The sequence below is a fragment of the Stomoxys calcitrans genome, chromosome 1, assembly GCF_963082655.1.
Source record: "Stomoxys calcitrans chromosome 1, idStoCalc2.1, whole genome shotgun sequence".
In the NCBI taxonomy this organism is placed as follows: Eukaryota; Metazoa; Arthropoda; class Insecta; order Diptera; family Muscidae; genus Stomoxys; species Stomoxys calcitrans.
In genome coordinates, this window is record NC_081552.1 from 226,837,249 (window position 1) to 226,856,139 (window position 18,891).

The following is an 18,891-nucleotide window of genomic DNA, read 5'->3' on the forward strand; positions in this document are numbered from 1 at the left end:
CTCCTCGACCATTCAAAGGCATTCGATACGGTCGATCACACTATGTTGGCAGCAAAATTAAAAAACCTGTTTCATTTCTCGTCTTCGTCTGTTCGTTTAATCATGTCATATCTCTCCAATCGTACCCAATCCGTGGTTTCGAAGTCATCAGTTTCTAGTCCCTTGCCTGTTATTCGAGGAGTGCCCCAGGGTTCAATCTTGGGTCCTATTCTATTTTCTTTATATAGCAACGACCTGCCAGACCAGCTCTCATTTTGTAAGACCCACATGTATGCTGATGATGTGCAGGTCTATATAAGTAGCACGAAGGAATGCTTAGACGACCATGTCAGGATGCTGAACCATGACCTGTCCAGAATTTATGAATGGGCAAATGCTAATGGCTTGTGCCTTAATCCTCTCAAGTCGAAGTGCATGGTTATTAAGAAAAGGGTTTCACGTTTCACTTGCGATCCTGTTGTTGTTGTTGCTAATGAGAGGTTAGAGATCGTGGCTCGTGCAAAGAACCTGGGGGTGACTTTCAACAGTACCTTGTCGTGGACAGACCATATTAATGCTGCTGTTGGTCAAGGGTATTCAAAGCTTCGCTCGCTTTGGTCCACTCAACAACTTACTCCTCTTTGGGTAAGAATACTTTTGGCAAAGTCATATATTATACCTAGCCTACTCTACGGTTGTGAGCTATTTGCAAACTGTGATTCTCGAAGCAGTCGTAAGATCGATACTTTCTTCAACAGTGTGGTACGCTATGTATATGGTCTTCGTCGACGAGACTCCACTCTCCGTTTCTCCAGATCCTTATATGGTGTATCATTTCGTGATGTTTTGCTCATGAGGTCATTGACCTTTTTACATAGGATAATATATACACAGGCACCATCTCATTTATTTGAGAGAATCAGATTTGCAAGGTCGAACCGAGGAAACAAATTGATTCCAATGATACACCGTAGCTTAGTCTCTCAATGGCATCTATTTATATTCGCCGTTCAGCTCTGGAACTCTCTCCCGCACGACCTTCAAACCATCAGTAACGTTGTAACATTTAAAGGTAAATTACTAGATCACTTTAGGGATTCTAGATAAGTCTTGTTAAAAATAAATATGTCAAGTGTTAATTTTGATTTGTGAGCGGTAAATAATTGTATACCAATATTTTTCTTATTTTTGATTTATTACTCAAATTAACATCCTATTTATATTTTGTTAGTTTCAAGCTTATTATATTTGATTTTTTTTTTCTTTTTTTTTACATTTATTTATTTATACTTTGTCTAACATTGTAACTTTAAAAGGATTAATTTCCCGTACTATAATCATAAGAACATGCGTTCTTGTTGTGCGGGTGTCAATAAATTACAAATTACAAATTACAAAATTACTTTTTGGGCAACCCAATATATCAGGTTCTAAAATGATTCGGGTCATACTTGACACGGTTGTTGGAAGTCGCAACAGAAAACTTCGTGTAAATTTTAGCACAATCGGACTACAATAGAGGCTTTCAGAAGCTAAAGAATTCAAATCTGGAGATCGGTTTATATGGGAACTATATCGGGTTATCGACGGATTTGAACCATATGTTGGAAATTTAAAAAAAAAAGATTCAAAGCAAAAGCTCAGCCAAATCGTATAACAATGCGGCCTCTAGAGGGTCAATAATTCAAATCAGGAGATGGTTTTGTATGGGAGCTAAATCCCATTTTCAATCCTCAAAGACCTATAGCAATAAGAAATATCTGTGCGAAATTTCAAGCCGTAAGCTTTACGCGTTCGACCGCTATGATGATTTACACTGATGGACAGACATGATCAACTCAGAATATTGAGCCAATCAAGAATATATATACGTTATGGAGTCGCAGATCAATATTTCGAGGTGTTACAAGCGGAATGACTAGACTAGTATTCCCCCTATGATTGTGGGTATAACAAGGGCTAATACCCTAACAAGGGATCTCACTTTTTCAAATGCCACATTATTGGAAGTCATAACAGAACACTATCTGCAAAATTTCAGCCAAATCGGACCAAAATTGCGCCTTATAAGTGCTCAAGACGTCAAATCGGGAGATCGGTTTATATGGGAGCTATATCAGTTCCTTCACCGATTTGGACCGTCGTAGCACAGCTGTTGGAAGTCATAACAGAACACTATATGCAAAATTTCAAATAGAACAAAAAATGCGGCTTTTAAGGGCTCAAGAAGTCAAATCGGCAGATCAGTGTACATGGAAGCTATATCTAAATCTGAACCCATATGGCCCATTTGCAATCCCCAACGACCCACATCAATATTAAGTATCTGTGCAAAATTTCAAGCGGCTAGTTTTACACCTTCGGCCGCTATCGTGATTTCAACAGACGGACGGACATGGCTATATCACCCCAGAATGTCGAGGCGATCCAGAATACATATACTTTATGGGTTCGCAGATCAATGTTACGAGGCGTTACAAAGAAAGAAGAAGAAAGAATGACTAGATTGGTATACCCTCATCCTAAGGTGGTGGGTATAAAAATTATTGAATCAATTAATTTTTATAACCTCCACCATAAGGGTATACTAATTTCGTCATTCTGATTGTAACTACTCAAAATATTCGTCTTAGACCACATAAAGTATATATATTCTTGATCGTCGTGAAATTTTACGTCCATATAGCCATGTCCGTCCGTCCGTCCGTCCGTCTGTCTGTCGAAAGCACGCTAACTTCCGAAGGAGTAAAGCTAGCCGCTTGAAATTTTGCACAAATACTTCTTATTAGTGTAGGTCGGTTGGTATTGTAAATGGGCCATATCGGTCCATGTTTTGATATAGCTGCCATATAAACCGATCTTGGGTCTTGACTTCTTGAGCCTCTAGAGTGCGTAATTCTTATCCGATTGAAATGAAATTTTGCATGACGTGTTTTGTTATTATATCCAACAACTGTGCCAAGTATGGTTCAAATCGGTCCATAACCATATATAGCTGTCATATAAACCGATCTTGGGTCTTGACTTCTTGAGCCTCTAGAGGGCGCAATTCTCATCCGAAGTGACTGAAATTTTGCACATAGTGTTTTAGTATCACCTTTAACAACTGTGCTAAGTACGTTTTTAATCGGTCCATAACCTGATATAGCTGCCATATAAACCGATCTTGGGTCTTGACTTCTTGAGCCTCTAGAGTGCGCAATTCTTATCCGATTAGAATGAAATTGTGCACCACGTGTTTTGTTATGATATCCAACTGTGTCAAGTATGATTTAAATCGGTTCATAACCTGATATAGCTGCCATATAAACCGATCAGGGATTTTGACTTCTTGAGCCTCTAGAGGTCGTAATTATTATCCGATTTGCCTGAAATTTTGTATGACGGATCCTCTCATGACCATCAACATACGTGTTTATTATGGTCTGAATCGGTCTATAGCCCGATACAGCTCCCATATAAATCGATCTCTCTATTTTACTGTTTGAGCCCACAAAGGGCGCAATTCTTATTCGAATTGGCTGACATTTTACACAGGTCTCCAACATATAATTTAATTGTGGTTCAAACCGGACCATATCTTGATATCGCTCTAATAGCGGAGCAAATCTTTTCTTATATCCTTTTTTTGCCTAAGAAGAGATGCCGGGAAAAGAACTCGGCAAATGTGATCCATGGTGAAGGGTACATATATAAGATTCGGCCCGGCCGAACTTAGCACGCTTTTACTTGTTTTAGTTGAAAACATTTTTTATTTTCAACTAAGGGTAAGGGGAGCCCCAGAAACTTAATTCCGAAAGTGGGTATCAATTTTGTGCTCTACTATCCAATTATGAAAATATATATCAGATATGTGTTCTACACTAAAATACCTCTTATTTATAAGCAAATACTTCCTGAATGGGTGGTGTTGTGGGGGTGGGTTTGGAAATCGGATTTGTATTCTACTCGCAAATACCTTTCATTTGAGTCCCATAATGATATGGTCGGTAAATATGACCGATTTAGGGGTGTTTTGGGGGTTGGGGTGTCCCCCCAAACACTTAGTTCAGACAATTGGATATCAGATACGTTTTCTACTCATAAATACTTTTCATATTATAGTGATTGATCTATATTTATATATTTGGTGGGTTTTAAGGGGGGACGGCCCCTCTAAGTACCCGATCCAACATTTGGATACCAAATTTTTTGTTTTAAGTTACTAAAAGAGAGCACACAAAATTTCGCTTAAATCGCACCACCCATCTTCGAGATCTGGCGTTTCTGAAAATTCGGGTAAGGGGGAGGGTCCGCTCCCCCTTTAGTTATCAAAAAATGTAGTGGCCACCATAGCGCAGAGGTAAGCATGTCCGCCTATGACGCTAAACACCTGGGTTCGAATACTGGGAGAAACATTAGAAACATTTTCAGCGGTGATTATCCCCTCCTAATGCTGGCAACATTTGTGAGGTACTTTGCCATGTAAAATCTTCACCCCAAAGAGGTGTCGCTCTGCGGCCCGCCATTCGGACTCGGCTATGAAAAGGAGGTCTCTTATCATGGAGTATAAAATTGTATCGGACAGCACTCATTGATTTGTGCGATGTTTCTTAAATAAGGAACTTCGATTTTTATCATTGTGTCAACCGCCAAAATATTATCTTTAAACCATTTTTAAAAAATATGGCAATGCATTTTTCAAGTATCAAGACAGCATCCCTTTCTTTAAAGCATATCCATGTCCAGAATTTTTGCTCTTGATGGTCATTTACACCATAAACATGATGCATGGCCTATTGCGGTCGTCACCAACACCAAGAGCAAAAGAGTCGGCAAAGGAGTCTGGGAACAGTAGTTGGGTTGGCCATGTGTTTAAATGTTACGAAAATTGAGTTGTTTATGAGTCTGAGACTAAACATAAATATTTGCGTACGAATGAAGAAGGAAGAAGCCAGGCGAGCAACAGAGTTGTTGAGCCCCAAACCCGAAAATGTGTTAACCAGTTTGGGCTTTTTTCGTATGTTTTCCAACTTCCGGTAGTTGTTGTCCCATTTCTCTTAGGTGTTGTACATATCACACACAACTATGCTTTAATTTGTAGCCTAGCTGGTATACCACTACTAATGCATAGGGCATTTAAACTTAAAGCAAAAGTTTGTACGTGTCAAAGGAAAGAAGAAGATTATGGAATCATTTTCACTCAATCATTGTCAGACTACCTGGTCATCGGTCTGTGCATGTTATTGAAATTACCCTCCCTGAACTGAATTGGATAAATATTGTAGGAAAAAATTGAAGGTGTATATTAGGTCCTTTGTATCCATCATAGGGTATCCATCAATCGAATTTGCCCAACATTGAATCCTCACTTACATTGTTTTTTTTTTTATTTAACTTTCACTTTAGAAAATCCAGCCCTCGGAGCTAAATTACTGTGTGCCGTATGCAAGGATGCCTTCACCAATCCCTGGGATCTAATGGTACATGCCCAGGCGGCCCATATGGTTAACATTTATGAATTGGGCTCGGAGCCCAATAACAACAGCACCAGCACTGCCAACAACAACAGCAACATGGCCAACACCACCAATAATGCCAACAACAGCCTAAGCATGGATGAGGCTATTGTGACAGTGGGGGCGACACCACCATCATCATCGTCCTTAGAAACATCAACAGCATCTGCAACAAATATGACCAACAACATCAATGATCCCAATAACATCAACGGTCTGCATTGCAACAATTCGAATGACAATGACTCCAACAATAATACCAAGAACCACAATGACATTACCATGTCACGCGAGGCAAATTGTTTCACCCTTTCCCCGGATAAAATGTTATCCACTTCGCCTTTGGCAGCATCACCCTGCTCTGTGGCCAATGTAAATGGTGCAGATTTTGGAGTAATGGCGACGGGTGCTTCGCCCCATGACAATGGCTGCAATGGCATTGTCATGCCACTCGAACTGGGTCAGCACACCAATGATACGGAGGCTCATTTGGAGCTTAAATTTGGCATTTGCAATAGTCCTATTGCCACAATTAACAACAAAGAGGTAAGTTCCGGCTAACTAAACCAAAAAAAAAAACACAAAATTTCCAAAAAAAAATTTCTGTCCTTGCTACAAACACAAAATTCTTGCGACTTAATTTGCCACAGAGTATTAGGCCTGATTTGTATCAGTAATGAATTTGAAACTGAAGGTTATAATTAAGATGGCTTCGAAAACAATCCATTATATTGAATAGGGTTGTCGACAAAGTTCAATGACTGAAAGAAAGAGATGGGGGCAACATATATGTCACTGGACATATCACTGGTACACACTATGGACTTTGTGGAGTTTTATTTATTTGGTGATTATACTTATAACTGAATTATAAGCATAAAGGTTAAAGCCATAACGGGAGATATCCATACCCCCCAAACGATTCTATGTCATAGGCATATATAGACCAATCGCGACAACAAAGGTCTCAAATGAGACAGGACTTTAAGGACTATGGTTACATGAGGCTCATATAAAAAGTATTTGAGAGTACAGCATGAAGCTTATATTTACTTTAAGGGCTATATGTCTGGTTGGCCACCTCACTCTCAAAATACATCACAAAGCGGACATATTTACCCACTACAATATAGGAGTCCAGAGAAAGATATGAAGGAGTGGGGTAAAAATTTGCTCTCCACAGGAGCAAACTTCTCACATATCAAACTCAATGATAAAAAGACCTCCTTTTTATAGCCCTGTCGCCACGACGTTCCGCAGAGGGACTCCTCTATGTGGAGAAGATTTTACATGACTTCTATGCATGACATGTACCTTACAAATGTCGCCAAAATTAGGAGGGGTTAACTGCCACTTAAAATTGTTCCAATGTTCTCGCCAGGATTTTAACCCACGCGTTTAGGATCATTGGCGGACTAGCTTACCTCTACGCTTCAATGATACGAACTCAATGTCCGCATTCGAGGCGAAATGTCCCCATTTCAAAACTCTACCAAAATAATGTCCTAACTTTAACTAGTAGAGACACAAACCAATTCAACTTCCAACAACTGTGCCAAATACGGTCTAAATCAGTCCATAACCTTATATAGCTCCTATGTAAACCGGTCTCCCGATCATCCTTGTTCGGTTCCTAGAAGCTTTAATGTTTGCTGGTTTTATTGAAATCTTCTTATATATGAAAATCAATTTGTGTTTGTTTGTATGTTTGTGTGTTCCTTATAGACTCAGAAACGGCTGAACAGATTTTCTTGAAATTTTCAGAGATGGTGCATAATGACCCCGTGGTGAAAATAGGGTACTAAATTTTTTGATATCTGAAAATTTCGATACCTAATTTCGGATGGGGTACCTAGGGGGGGGGGGGGGATGCCCCACCCTAAAACCTACCAAACATATATTTAGACCAATCACCACAATATGGGACTCAAATGAAAGGTATTTAGGATAAGAAAACGTATCTGATATCCAATTGTCGGACCAAGTGCTACGGGGACTACCCCAAGCCCCAAAACACCCCTAAATGGGACATATTTACCGACCATGGCAATATGGGACTCAAATGAAAGGTATTTGCGAGTAGAATACGAATCTAATATCCAAATGTGGGACCACGTTTCTGGGCGTCCACCCCTTCCCCAAAACACACCCCAAACAGGACTTATTTACTGACCATGGGAATATGGGGCCACGCCACCCCCACAACACCACCCAAATAGTAAGTATTTTCTGACTATTGCAATATGAGGCTCAAATAAGAGGGTTTTTAGAGTAGAACACGAATCCGATATATATTTTCAAGGCCAACTCACTGAGTGGCCGCCCATCCCCCAAAACACCCTCCAAGGCGGTCATGTTTGCGAAAGCGAATTTGATATCCAATTTTGAGGCCAATGGCAATATGGGGTTTAAATAAATGATATACAGATATATGAGAATAGAGCACGTTGCTGATATATTTTTTTCTTAGTGTTTAAGAGACCACCCCAATCCCCAAACGGACATATTTACCGACCATATCAATGTGGAGCCTAAATGAAAGGTATTGAGGGGTAGAGCAACAATTGGTACCCACTTTCGGGACCAATTTTTTGGGGGTCTACCCCTTTCCCAAAATACCCCACAAACAGCAATGTTTTACTGTCCATTGCAATATGGGGCTTAAAGAAAGGTATTTTGGAGCAGAATATGAATTTGATATCCAAATGTAGGACCATGTATTTAGGGCATCACCCCTTTCCCAAAACACCCCCCAAAGGGTAAAAATTTTTTTCACCATGCCAATATGTGGCTCCAATGAAAGGTATTTGAGATTAGAGAACGAATTTGTTAACCTATTTTGGAGCCATGTGTTTGGGGGACATTTCATCCTGTAAACTCCTCTTAAGCCAATGGCAATATAGGGTTTAAATAAATGGCATTTAGAGAAGAGCATGATGCTGATATTTTTTTCAGGGCCAAGTATCTGTGGGACCACCTCTCCCCCGAAAACACCACTAAATCAGACATCACGAGATATCGGTCTGAAATGAAGTATTGCGGATTTTGTAAAAGAAAGTAAATGCATTTTTAATAAAACTTAGAATGAAATTTAATCAAATATACTTTTTTTCCACTTCTTTTCTAAAGCAAGCTAAAAGTAACAGCTGATAACTGACAGAAGGAAGAATGCAATTACAGAGCCACAAGCTGTGAAAAAAATTTGTCAACCCCGACTATATGAAAAATCCGCAATTACTTTTTGGGCAACCCAATATTTTGAGAGTGGAGTACAACTTACATCCAAACTTAAATTCGTAGACCAATAAAGATCATATGGGATTCTGATAAAGGCTCTTATATTGTTAAACTGTTAGTCAAGTTAGCATGGTATTTCACTAAAAGATCTTAAATTGTCGAAAATAAATATTCCAAGGAAACTTTTGTTTCATATAAAGTAAAAGAAGGCGCAGCGGAGCGGACTCGGGTCAGCGAGTTTGGTATATAAAATAAAAATATGACCTGTTACTAATTTTATTATGTATACATTTTTAACAGAATCCATGGTGCTGGGTTCCCAAAATTTGGCCCGGCCAAACTTAACACGCTCTTACTTGTTATTTGTCCATTATGTGATCATGGATGATTTTGCAGTAACCCAGTCTCAAATTCCAGCGAAATCGGTTAATAAATGAGGCGTTCATGCGCTCAAGACCCTTAATCGGCAGATCTGTCCATATGGCAGCTATATCGAAATATAGTTCGATGTGATCGATATCTGAGTCGGGTGTCGGAAGGCGTTAACCAACTAAATTTAGCAAATTTTAGCAAAATCGGATAATAATTGCGGCTTTTATGGGCTTAAAATCCAAAATCGGCAGATAGGTCTATATGGTAGCTAAATTTAAATATAGTCCGATCTGAACCATATTTGGGTCGGATGTCGGGAAGTTTACAACATCTCGCCATATTAAATTTCAGCATAATCGGGTAATAATTGCGGCTTTTATGGGCTTAAGACCCTAAATCGGCAGATCGGTCTATATGGCAGGTATATTTAAATATACTCCGATCTGAACCATATTTGACTCAAATGTCGGGAGACTTAAAACAACTCACCGGTACCTAAACCGCCATATCGGTCTATATGGCAGCTAAATATGGTCCGATATGGGTCATATGCATCAAAAATACGTATCTGTGCCAAATTTAAGCTCAATATCTCAACTTTTGAAGGCTATAGAGTGATACGACAGACGGAGAAACAGACACTCGGACATCGTTAAATCGTCTTAGAATTTTACGACGATCCGAAATATATATCCTTTTTAGGGTCGAATATTGATATTTCCATGTGTTGCAAACGGAATGATGGTGGGTGGTGGTGGGTATAACAAGTAAGAGGCAACCATAAAAAGTAGCATACAACTTTTTTTCAGCAGACTTTTGTAATCACAGCAGCAGAATTTGTTAATAGCAGTAAAAAATATTTGCTAACACAGCAGCCCTATGTTTGCTGAAACAGCAGTTATGTCTGCTTTCCCATTTTCAGCAGATAAAAACTACTGTTTTAGCAAACATTTTTGCTGTTTAGAATAACAAATTTGGTGGAGTGTAGGAACCTTAATTTTCATTCGTTTTGACTGAAATTTAGCACAAGGACTTCTGTTATGGCTTCCAACATCTGCGCCAAGTGTGATCCGAATGGGTTTAAAAACTGATTTTGGCCTCATATATACCGATCCCAATATTTGACTCCTAGAAGCCTAAGTTTTTACCCGATTCATCTGAAATTTGCTACGTGAAGTACTTTTGTGTCCTCCAATAATCATAACGAATTCTACCCCGATAGTTTAATGAATAGATATAGGCCCCTTTAAAACCCATACATGCCAATGATGACTTCTTGAGACCAAAGAAGCCTCAATCAATACCCGATTTGTTCGCTTTAAAATAATTCAAATGGAAGCAGAGTTAGAAAGGCTACACTTTTAGCAGAATTTATGGTGGTGGGTACCCAAGCATCGGTCCGGCCGAACATGGCATGATGTTACTTGCTAACCGCTACTTATGACATTTTGCCCTCTTATAAAAAACTGTTGGCATTTCTTGTGAATTTTATAAAAATTGGTTCAAATTTAGATATAGCTCCCATCTCATTAAAAGTTTGCACCAAAATCCATGTTCTGTTACTTAAGTGATAATGATCGCCTTCCTCCTCCATTACAATTGGTTTTTATACCCTCCACCATAGAATGGGGGTATACTAATTTCGTCATACTGTTTGTAACAACTCCAAATATTCGTCTGAGACCCCACAAAGTATATATGTTCTTGATCGTCGTGACATTTCATGTCGATCTAGCCATGTCCGTCCGTCCGTCTGTCTGTCGAAAGCATGCAAACTTTCGAAGGAGTAAAGCTAGCCGCTTGAAATTTTGCACAAATACTTCTTATTAGCGTAGGTCGGATGGGATTGTAAAAGGGCTATATTGGTCCACGTTTTGATATAGCTGCCATATAAACCGATCTTGGGTCTTGACTTCTTGAGCCTCTAGAGGGCGCAATTCCTATCCGATTGGAATGAAATTTTGCACGATGTGTTTTGTTATCATATCCAATAACTGCGCCAAGTATGCTTCAAATCGGTTCATAACCTGATATAGCTGCCATATAAACCGATCTGGGATCCGGAATTCTTCAGCCTCTAGAGGGCGCAATTCTTATCCGATTGGAATGAAATTTTGCACGACGTGTTTTGTTATCATATCCAATAACAGTGCCAAGTATGGTTCAAATCGGTTCATAACCTGATATAGCTGCCATATAAACCGATCTGGGATCCGGAATTCTTGAGCCTCTAGAGGGCGCAATTCTTATCCGATTGGAATGAAATTTTGCACGACGTGTTTTGTTATCATATCCAATAACTGTGGCAAGTATGGTTCAAATCCGTTCATAACCTGATATAGCTGCCATATAAACCGATCTGGGATCTTGACTTCTTGAGCCTCTAGAGGGCGCACCTCTTAAGCCTCTAGAGGGCGCACTTCTTATCGATTGGAATGAAATTTTGCGCGACGTGTTTTGTTATCATATCCAATAACAGTGTCATATAAGGTTCAAATAGGCATATAACCTGATATAGCTGCCATATAAACCGATCTTGGGTCTTGACTTCTTGAGCTTCTAGAGGGCGCACTTCTTATCCGATTGGAATGCAATTTTGCACGAAGAATTTTGATATCATATCCAATAACTGTGCTGAGTATGGTTCAAATCGGTTCATAACCTGATATAGCTGCCATATAAACCGATCTGGGATCTTGACTTCTAGAGCCTCTAGAGGGCGCAATTCCTATCCGATTGGAATGAAATTTTGCACGACGTGTTTTGTTATCATATCCAATAACTGTGCCAAATAAGGATCAAATCAGTTCATAACCTGATATAGCTGCCATATAAACCGATCTGGGATCTTGACTTCTTGAGCCTCTAGAGGGCGCAATTCTTATCCGATTAGAATGAAATTTTGCACGACGTGTTTTATTATCACATCCACTAAATAAGGTTCAAATCGGTCCATAACCTGATATAGCTGTCATATAAACCGATCTTGGGTCTTGACTTCTTGAGCCTCTAGAGGTCGCAATTATTATCCGATTTGGCTGAAATTTTGCATGACGTATTTTATTCTTACTTTCAACAACTGTGTCAAATAAGGTTCACATCGGTTTATAATCTGATATAGCTGCCATATAAACCGATCTGGGATTTTGACTTCTTGAGCCTCTAGAGGTCGCAATTATTATCCGATTTGCCTGAAATTTTGAACGACGAATCGTCTCATAACCATCAACATATGTGTTTATTATGGTCTGAATCGGTCTATGGCCTCATACAGCTCCCATATAAATCGATCTCTCTATTTTACTTCTTGAGCCCCCAAAGGGCGCAATTCTTTTACGAATTGGCTGACATTTTACACAGGTCTCCAACATATAATTTAATTGTGCTTTGAACCGGACCATATCTTGATATCGCTCTAATAGCAGAGTAAATATTTCCTTTTATCCTTTTTTGCCTAAGAAGAGATGCCGGGAAAAGAACTCGAAAAATGCGATCCATGGTTGAGGGTACATAAGATTCGGCCCGGCCGAACTTAGCGCGCTTTTACTTGTTTCTTTTCATTTGTATCCTCTTTACAAAATCCTAAAACTGCTATTATTCAACTACAATCTTTATTGAATACTTTTGCATATTTTCTGTTTATCTTTTTTGCAGGAGAACAACTCCCAACGCGATGAGGGCTCCATGGATGAACGCATGTCCGATGACATAAAACTGAATAATGCCAATGGCTCGGTGTCATCGCGTGGCAGCACACCAACTAACATGGATCACGATAGCTGTGACATATCACAGCCACAAAAGCGAGCATGCATTGTGCGAACTTTAAGCATTGTAAGTAGAAAGGATGAAAGGATTTTCTACATAAACTCTTTGAATATCTTTAACCATAAACAGCAGACAAGGTCCATATGTTTGTGTGTGTGTGTGTGTGCAATTTCACAATAAAATTAATAATTTCAATTAATTAAAAAACCGTCAGTGCAAAACAAAAAAAAAACAAGCCAGTAAACAGTCAAATTAAGTGAAAATAATTGAAAGCCTTAATAACAGCAGGCCACATGCATATGAACACATGGACACTTAGACTCTTCAGAGCACAAATTGAAATTGAAATGAAAATATTTATAATTACAAATATTCTCTGCCTCTCGTTTTTTTGTTTTTTGTTGCGCTTTTTCTCCGCTCCCTCATTTATCAGGAGGCCTCCACCACCAACAGAGGCGGCAATAGCCCCACAACATCGGCCACACTTGGCTTAATAACCAACAGTTTGGCTTTAAGCTTGAATAACAGTGCTGCCGCTGCTGCTGCTGTGGCTTCACAGGCGGCAGCTGCTATTGCGCCACAATAGGGCAGCCCACAGACCCCAAGCGCTCAAATTCGTACATTTAAATTTCCAAAAAACCGCAGAAAAAAAGCAAAAAACTACCACAGCAACAACTACAACTACAAATACAATCGTAATGGCCAGCAACAACGCCTCGCCCATCGAGAACATCATGGGCAGCTCAACAATGCCACCATGGTAGCAACAGCTACAACAACCACGGAAAACAAACAATTTGTTCGCACTTTTTTGTCCTACTATCCTTTGTCAGAACGAACATCAGCATCAACGCCAGCACTCCCAAGAACCCCTGCCCATTTTTGCGTATGGAGATCTGAACAAATATTTCGAGGGCAGCAACAACACTGATGCGACGACCCCAAATGCCTGCAAGCTCGAAAGCTATCCTCGGCCAAAAACCCATAACAAAATAAAGCCCTGCAAATGAACGTCAAGATTATAAATAATTTAAGCCTTCAGTTGCAGTTTTTGAACTCTGCAAAACTATACAACAATGGGTAAATATATTAAGGGAGTGTTTGTTACTGCATTTTATATTTCAATGCTTCCTAGAGGCAGGTTACACTTCTCTACCACTCACCCACTCACTGGCCCTACCAAAAATCCAAAAAAATAATATTTTTTTCATTTTGAATTTATTCTGCAGCCGTCTGTCTGTCTGTCTGCGTTGTTGATGCATACTGTAGGCCTGAATGCCAATGAAATATGGATAGGACCCATAGATGTAGGTTCGTAATATATTCAGTGCCATTCTATGATGAACACAAGCCTTTTTGGAATATTTAAGAAACCTAAGTAAAGGACTAAATTCAATAAGAATAAGAGTAAAACGAGCCAGGATTTTTCTTAAATTGACCTATTATTGATTTTTAGAAAACACAGGAAAAAAACTAAAAAATGCTTTCAATCACGAAATTAATTGATCCTTATTAATTTTTTAACTGATACTGCATCAATCACGAAAATGATAATATTGATTAAACATTTTCGTATTCAATTAAAACAAGTAACCAGTAAGGAAAGGCAAAAGTCGGACGGAGCCTATGTGTCCAGTAATGATACCGAGAGCAATGCCAACCTCCTTCTTACTTCCTTTCAGTAATAGCCTGATCTTCTCACGATCTGGCTCTCCCCATAGGATTTTCGCCGTTCTACCGAGCGTTTCGCTGTTCCACAGTGTTGCATGAGCTTTCGTCGCCCACGTCCTTAACACAGGAAAAAAACTAAAAATCGCCCTCAATCACGAAATTAATTGATCCCATTAATTTTTTAACTGATACTGCTTCAAACACGAAAATGATAATATTGATTAAAAATTTTCGTATTCAATTAACACAAGTAACCAGTAAGGAAAGGCAAAAGTCGGACGGAGCCTAAGGTCCAGTAATGATACAGAGAGCAATGCCAACCTCCTTCTTACTTCCGTTCAGTAAGAGCCTCATCTTCTCACGATCTGGGTCTCCCCATAGGATTTTCGCCGTTCTACCGAGCGTTTTGCAGTTCCAAAGTGTTGCATGAGCTTTCGTCGCCCACGTCCTTAACACAGGAAAAAAACTAAAAATCGCTCTCAATAACGAAATTAATTGATCCCAATAATTTTTTAACTGATACTGCTTCAATCACGAAAATGATAATATTAATTAAAAATTTGCATATTCAATTAAAACAAGCAACCAGTAAGGAAAGGCAAAAGTCGGACGGAGCCTATGTGTCCAGTAATGATACCGAGAGCAATGCCAACCTCCTTCTTACTTCCTCGTCACTAATAGTCTCATCTTCCCACGATCTGGGTCTCCTCATAGGATTTTCGCCGTTCTACCGAGCGTTTCGCAATTCCAAAGTGTTGCATGAGCTTTCGTCGCCCACGTCCTTAACACAGGAAAAAAACTAAAAATCGCTCTCAATCACGAAATTAATTGATCCCATTAATTTTTTAACTGATACTGCTTCAATCACGAAAATGATAATATTGATTAAAAATATGCATATTCAATTAAATCAAGTAACCAGTAAGGAAAGGCAAAAGTCGGACGGAGCCTATGTGTCCAGTAATGATACAGAGAGCAATGCCAACCTCCTACTTACTTCCTTTCAGTAAGAGCCTCATCTTCTCACGATCTGGGTCTCCGCTTACGATTTCCGGCGTCCTAATGACCGTTTCGCTGTTCCACAGTGTTGCATGAGCTTTCGTCGCCCACGTCCTTAACACAGGAAAAAAACTAAAAATCGCCCTCAATCACGAAATTAATTGATCCCATTAATTTTTTAACTGATACTGCTTCAATCACGAAAATGATAATATTGATTAAAAATTTTCGTATTCAATTAAAACAAGTAACCAGTAAGGAAAGGCAAAAGTCGGATGGAGCCTATGTGTCCAGTAATGATACCGAGTGATACCAATGCCAATGCCAACCTCCTTCTTACTTCTTTTCAGTAAGAGCCTCATCTTCTCACGATCTGGGTCTCCCCTTACGATTTCCGGCGTCCTAACGACCGTTTCGCTGTTCCACAGTGTTGCATGAGCTTTCGTCGCTCACGTCCTTAACTCGGACTGCGTAGACCCAAAAGGCTTCGGGTTAACCAAGTTTGTTGACGGCAGTTCTCTGGCCTTCACCGTAAAATCATCCCCCTTACTCCGTTATGGCCCGGCACCCAAACGATGCGGATTTTGCTATCCTCAGAGAAGGCGTTAATCTTCTTCTTGCATTCCAAGACTGTTCGCGATCTTATAGTGATCGCCCGGATCTCCGCCTGCAGTACCGTTTTATGGTCAGGCAGTCTAAAACAGATCTCAATACCTGGGTTCTAAATGTAGACCCCCAGGCCCACTCGGTCCTCTAGCTTTGATGCATCCGTGTAACATGATCTTCCAGATGGATACTAGGGTTCCATCAATCCAAGACTGTGCCGCTGGCAGCAGTGCCTCGCACTCAACCTCAAGGGTTATCTCAGGTATCCGATCGGAAACCTCTTCCCTTCCTTCCAGGTTTCGTATAGTCGCCTCGATTTTACCGCGATGGTATGAGCTGCTCCCATTCTTAATCCATTCACCCATCGCCTTAAGTCTCATAGCCGCAGTCGCTGCCTCACACCTAATCTGTATATCAATGGGTCGGATGGATCTAGAATAGTCTCCAGTGCCCTAGTGGGCGTGGTCCTCATCGCTCCGCCTATGCCAAGACAACATTTTCTTTAAACCTGTTGTATGGTCTTTAAGTTCCACTTCTTCTCCATAGCAGTCCACCATACAACTGAGGCGTAAGTAAGTATTGCTCTAATCGCGCTCCTGTAGATCCAGAGGACTATCATCGGATTCAGCCCCCATTTCGAGCCTACGGCCCGCCTACATATTGTCCAACATCTGTAAGCCTTCTCAGTACGTTCCTGAATCCAAATTAGTTTCCTGCCCAAGATCACATCTAAGTATTTGAACTTGTCGGATATCGAAATCGTTCTATTGGGGAAGCGAGGTGCGTTAAATTGGCCCATCTTTGTCTTCCTCGTAAATAGGCATATTTCTGTCCTCTCTGGGTTAACACTGAGACCTCTGGGTCTAGCCCAATCATATGCCATATGCAAGACCCTTTCGGCCCTTCTGCATAACTGGTTCGGATCCTTATCTCTTAGAAGTGTTAGAACACCGTCTTCATAGCAGACGGGTTCAAACCCCTCCTCAGTTAGCATCCGTAATAGGTCATTTATGGTGGTCACCCAAAGGAGTGGCGATAAAATGCTCCCCTGTGGCGTTCCTTGTGCCACTCTCCCTAACTATTATGTCATGGGACACACAATTTATCCACCTGTTCCTTAGCATATGGTTTATCCAGTCTCTAAGGACCGGGTTTACCTGGTACTGGTCTAAGGATTGGATCAGAGTGTCGGTCCGCACATTGTTAAAAGCCCCCTCGATGTAAATGCATGCCGCCGTGTACGTTTTGGCATCGAAGAATTCTTCTAATTTATGCACAACCTCGTGCAGGGCAATCTCCATCGACATTCCCTTGACATAGACATGCTGTTTGTATTTGAGCAGTTCGCTGGATGTCCTTTATCATGGTGTCCACAATACGTTCCATGGTTTTGAGTAGAAAGAACGTAAGGCATATAGGTCTTTAGGCCTATGGTGTGGCATAGCTTGCCTGGGTATTTGGATCGAATTTTTAATACCACATTCTCTCTCTTCAATACCTCTCATTTGATACCCATATTGTCCCGATCGGTCCACTTTCGATTTTGTGGGATAATGGGAGAGGATCCACCCACCTTCCGATATCAACATATTATATGGCCTATGTTTTCTTCTAGACCAACCTAAACAATCAGTGAAAATTTCAAGGTAGTCGGTGCAGCCGTTTTTTGTGTCTAACGGAACAAACCCAAATTGATTTTTATGTATAAGACTAGCTGGACAGGGCCCGCTCAGCTGCCCCTTCTTTCACTTTCTTATTTTATCTGAGCCCTATATTGTCACGTCAGGAAATAAGTCCTCTTTGAGAATGCTGGTATAGCCATTCAGATATTTCGCGAGGTGGCGTGCAAAATTTCGCTTAAATCGGTGCACCAGTCTCCGAGATATGGCGCTTTTAGAAATTGGAGTAAAGGGGAGGGTCCGACCCCCTTCGGATATCAAAAAATGTTGTACCTTATTTTCACCGGGGGCTCAATTTATACCGTCTGTGAAAATTTCCTGAAAATCGGTTAAGCTAATTTTGAGGCTATTCGGAACAGGCAACCAAACAAAGCTCAAAAAGTTTTTGTGTTAAGATATACGTTCTCCAGGGATTTAATGGCTGTCTAGCTGTCCGAGAAGATATTTATGCCAATCGTCTTAATGGCATTATATCTTTGCCAGTCCACCACTTCCTTTAATTGCAAGGATCTCCGCTTGATACACACTGCAGTGGTTGGGTAACCTTTTCGATATGACCAGTTCTAGATTTTTAGAGTGCACCCCAAAGACCACCTGGTTGTCTAGCTTGAAACCATTCGTATAGAAGCCTATGTAACTTCTGTTACCAGGTATATCGTAGTTCCAATCAGTTCTATCAGGAATAGTGGTACAGTACATTTGATCAAAAAGAGGCTCAGGTAGGGTGTAATCCACACTACCTGGAACATCGGATATTGTATCAAGAGAAAGCTCCCTTAGCCTCACGGCAGTGGTCGTTGCAATTTGGGTAGCCACAATATCCAGAGGCATAAGATGTAGCATTAAATTCATTCCATCAGATGGTGTCGTCCTCAGTGCGGCTGTGATGCACAAACAAGCCATCCTTTGGATCCGGTTAAGTATTGAGCAATAGGTGGACTTTTGAAACTCCGTCCACCAGACCACAACACCATATAGCGTTATAGCGCACAACAAGCCGATTACTGGCTAAGGTGCATGTGATGCACAAGCAAGTCATCATTTGGATCCGGTTAAGTATTGAGCAGTAGGTGGACTTTTGA

The 18,891-nt window shown here is 40.3% G+C and overlaps 1 protein-coding gene across 1 annotated transcript in view; it reads left to right on the forward strand.

Annotated features, from left to right (window-relative positions):
• Positions 1 to 14,771, forward strand: part of LOC106094229 (uncharacterized protein DDB_G0283357) — a 68,312-nt gene extending 53,541 nt beyond the window's left edge. Inside the window, exons 6-8 of the mRNA XM_059362389.1 lie at positions 5,368 to 6,023; positions 12,741 to 12,920; positions 13,288 to 14,771. Coding sequence (XP_059218372.1) covers positions 5,368 to 6,023; positions 12,741 to 12,920; positions 13,288 to 13,440 — 989 coding nt within the window. The 3' untranslated portion in view covers positions 13,441 to 14,771. The remainder of the gene's footprint in view (positions 1 to 5,367; positions 6,024 to 12,740; positions 12,921 to 13,287) is intronic.
• The last annotated feature ends 4,120 nt before the right edge of the window (positions 14,772 to 18,891 follow it).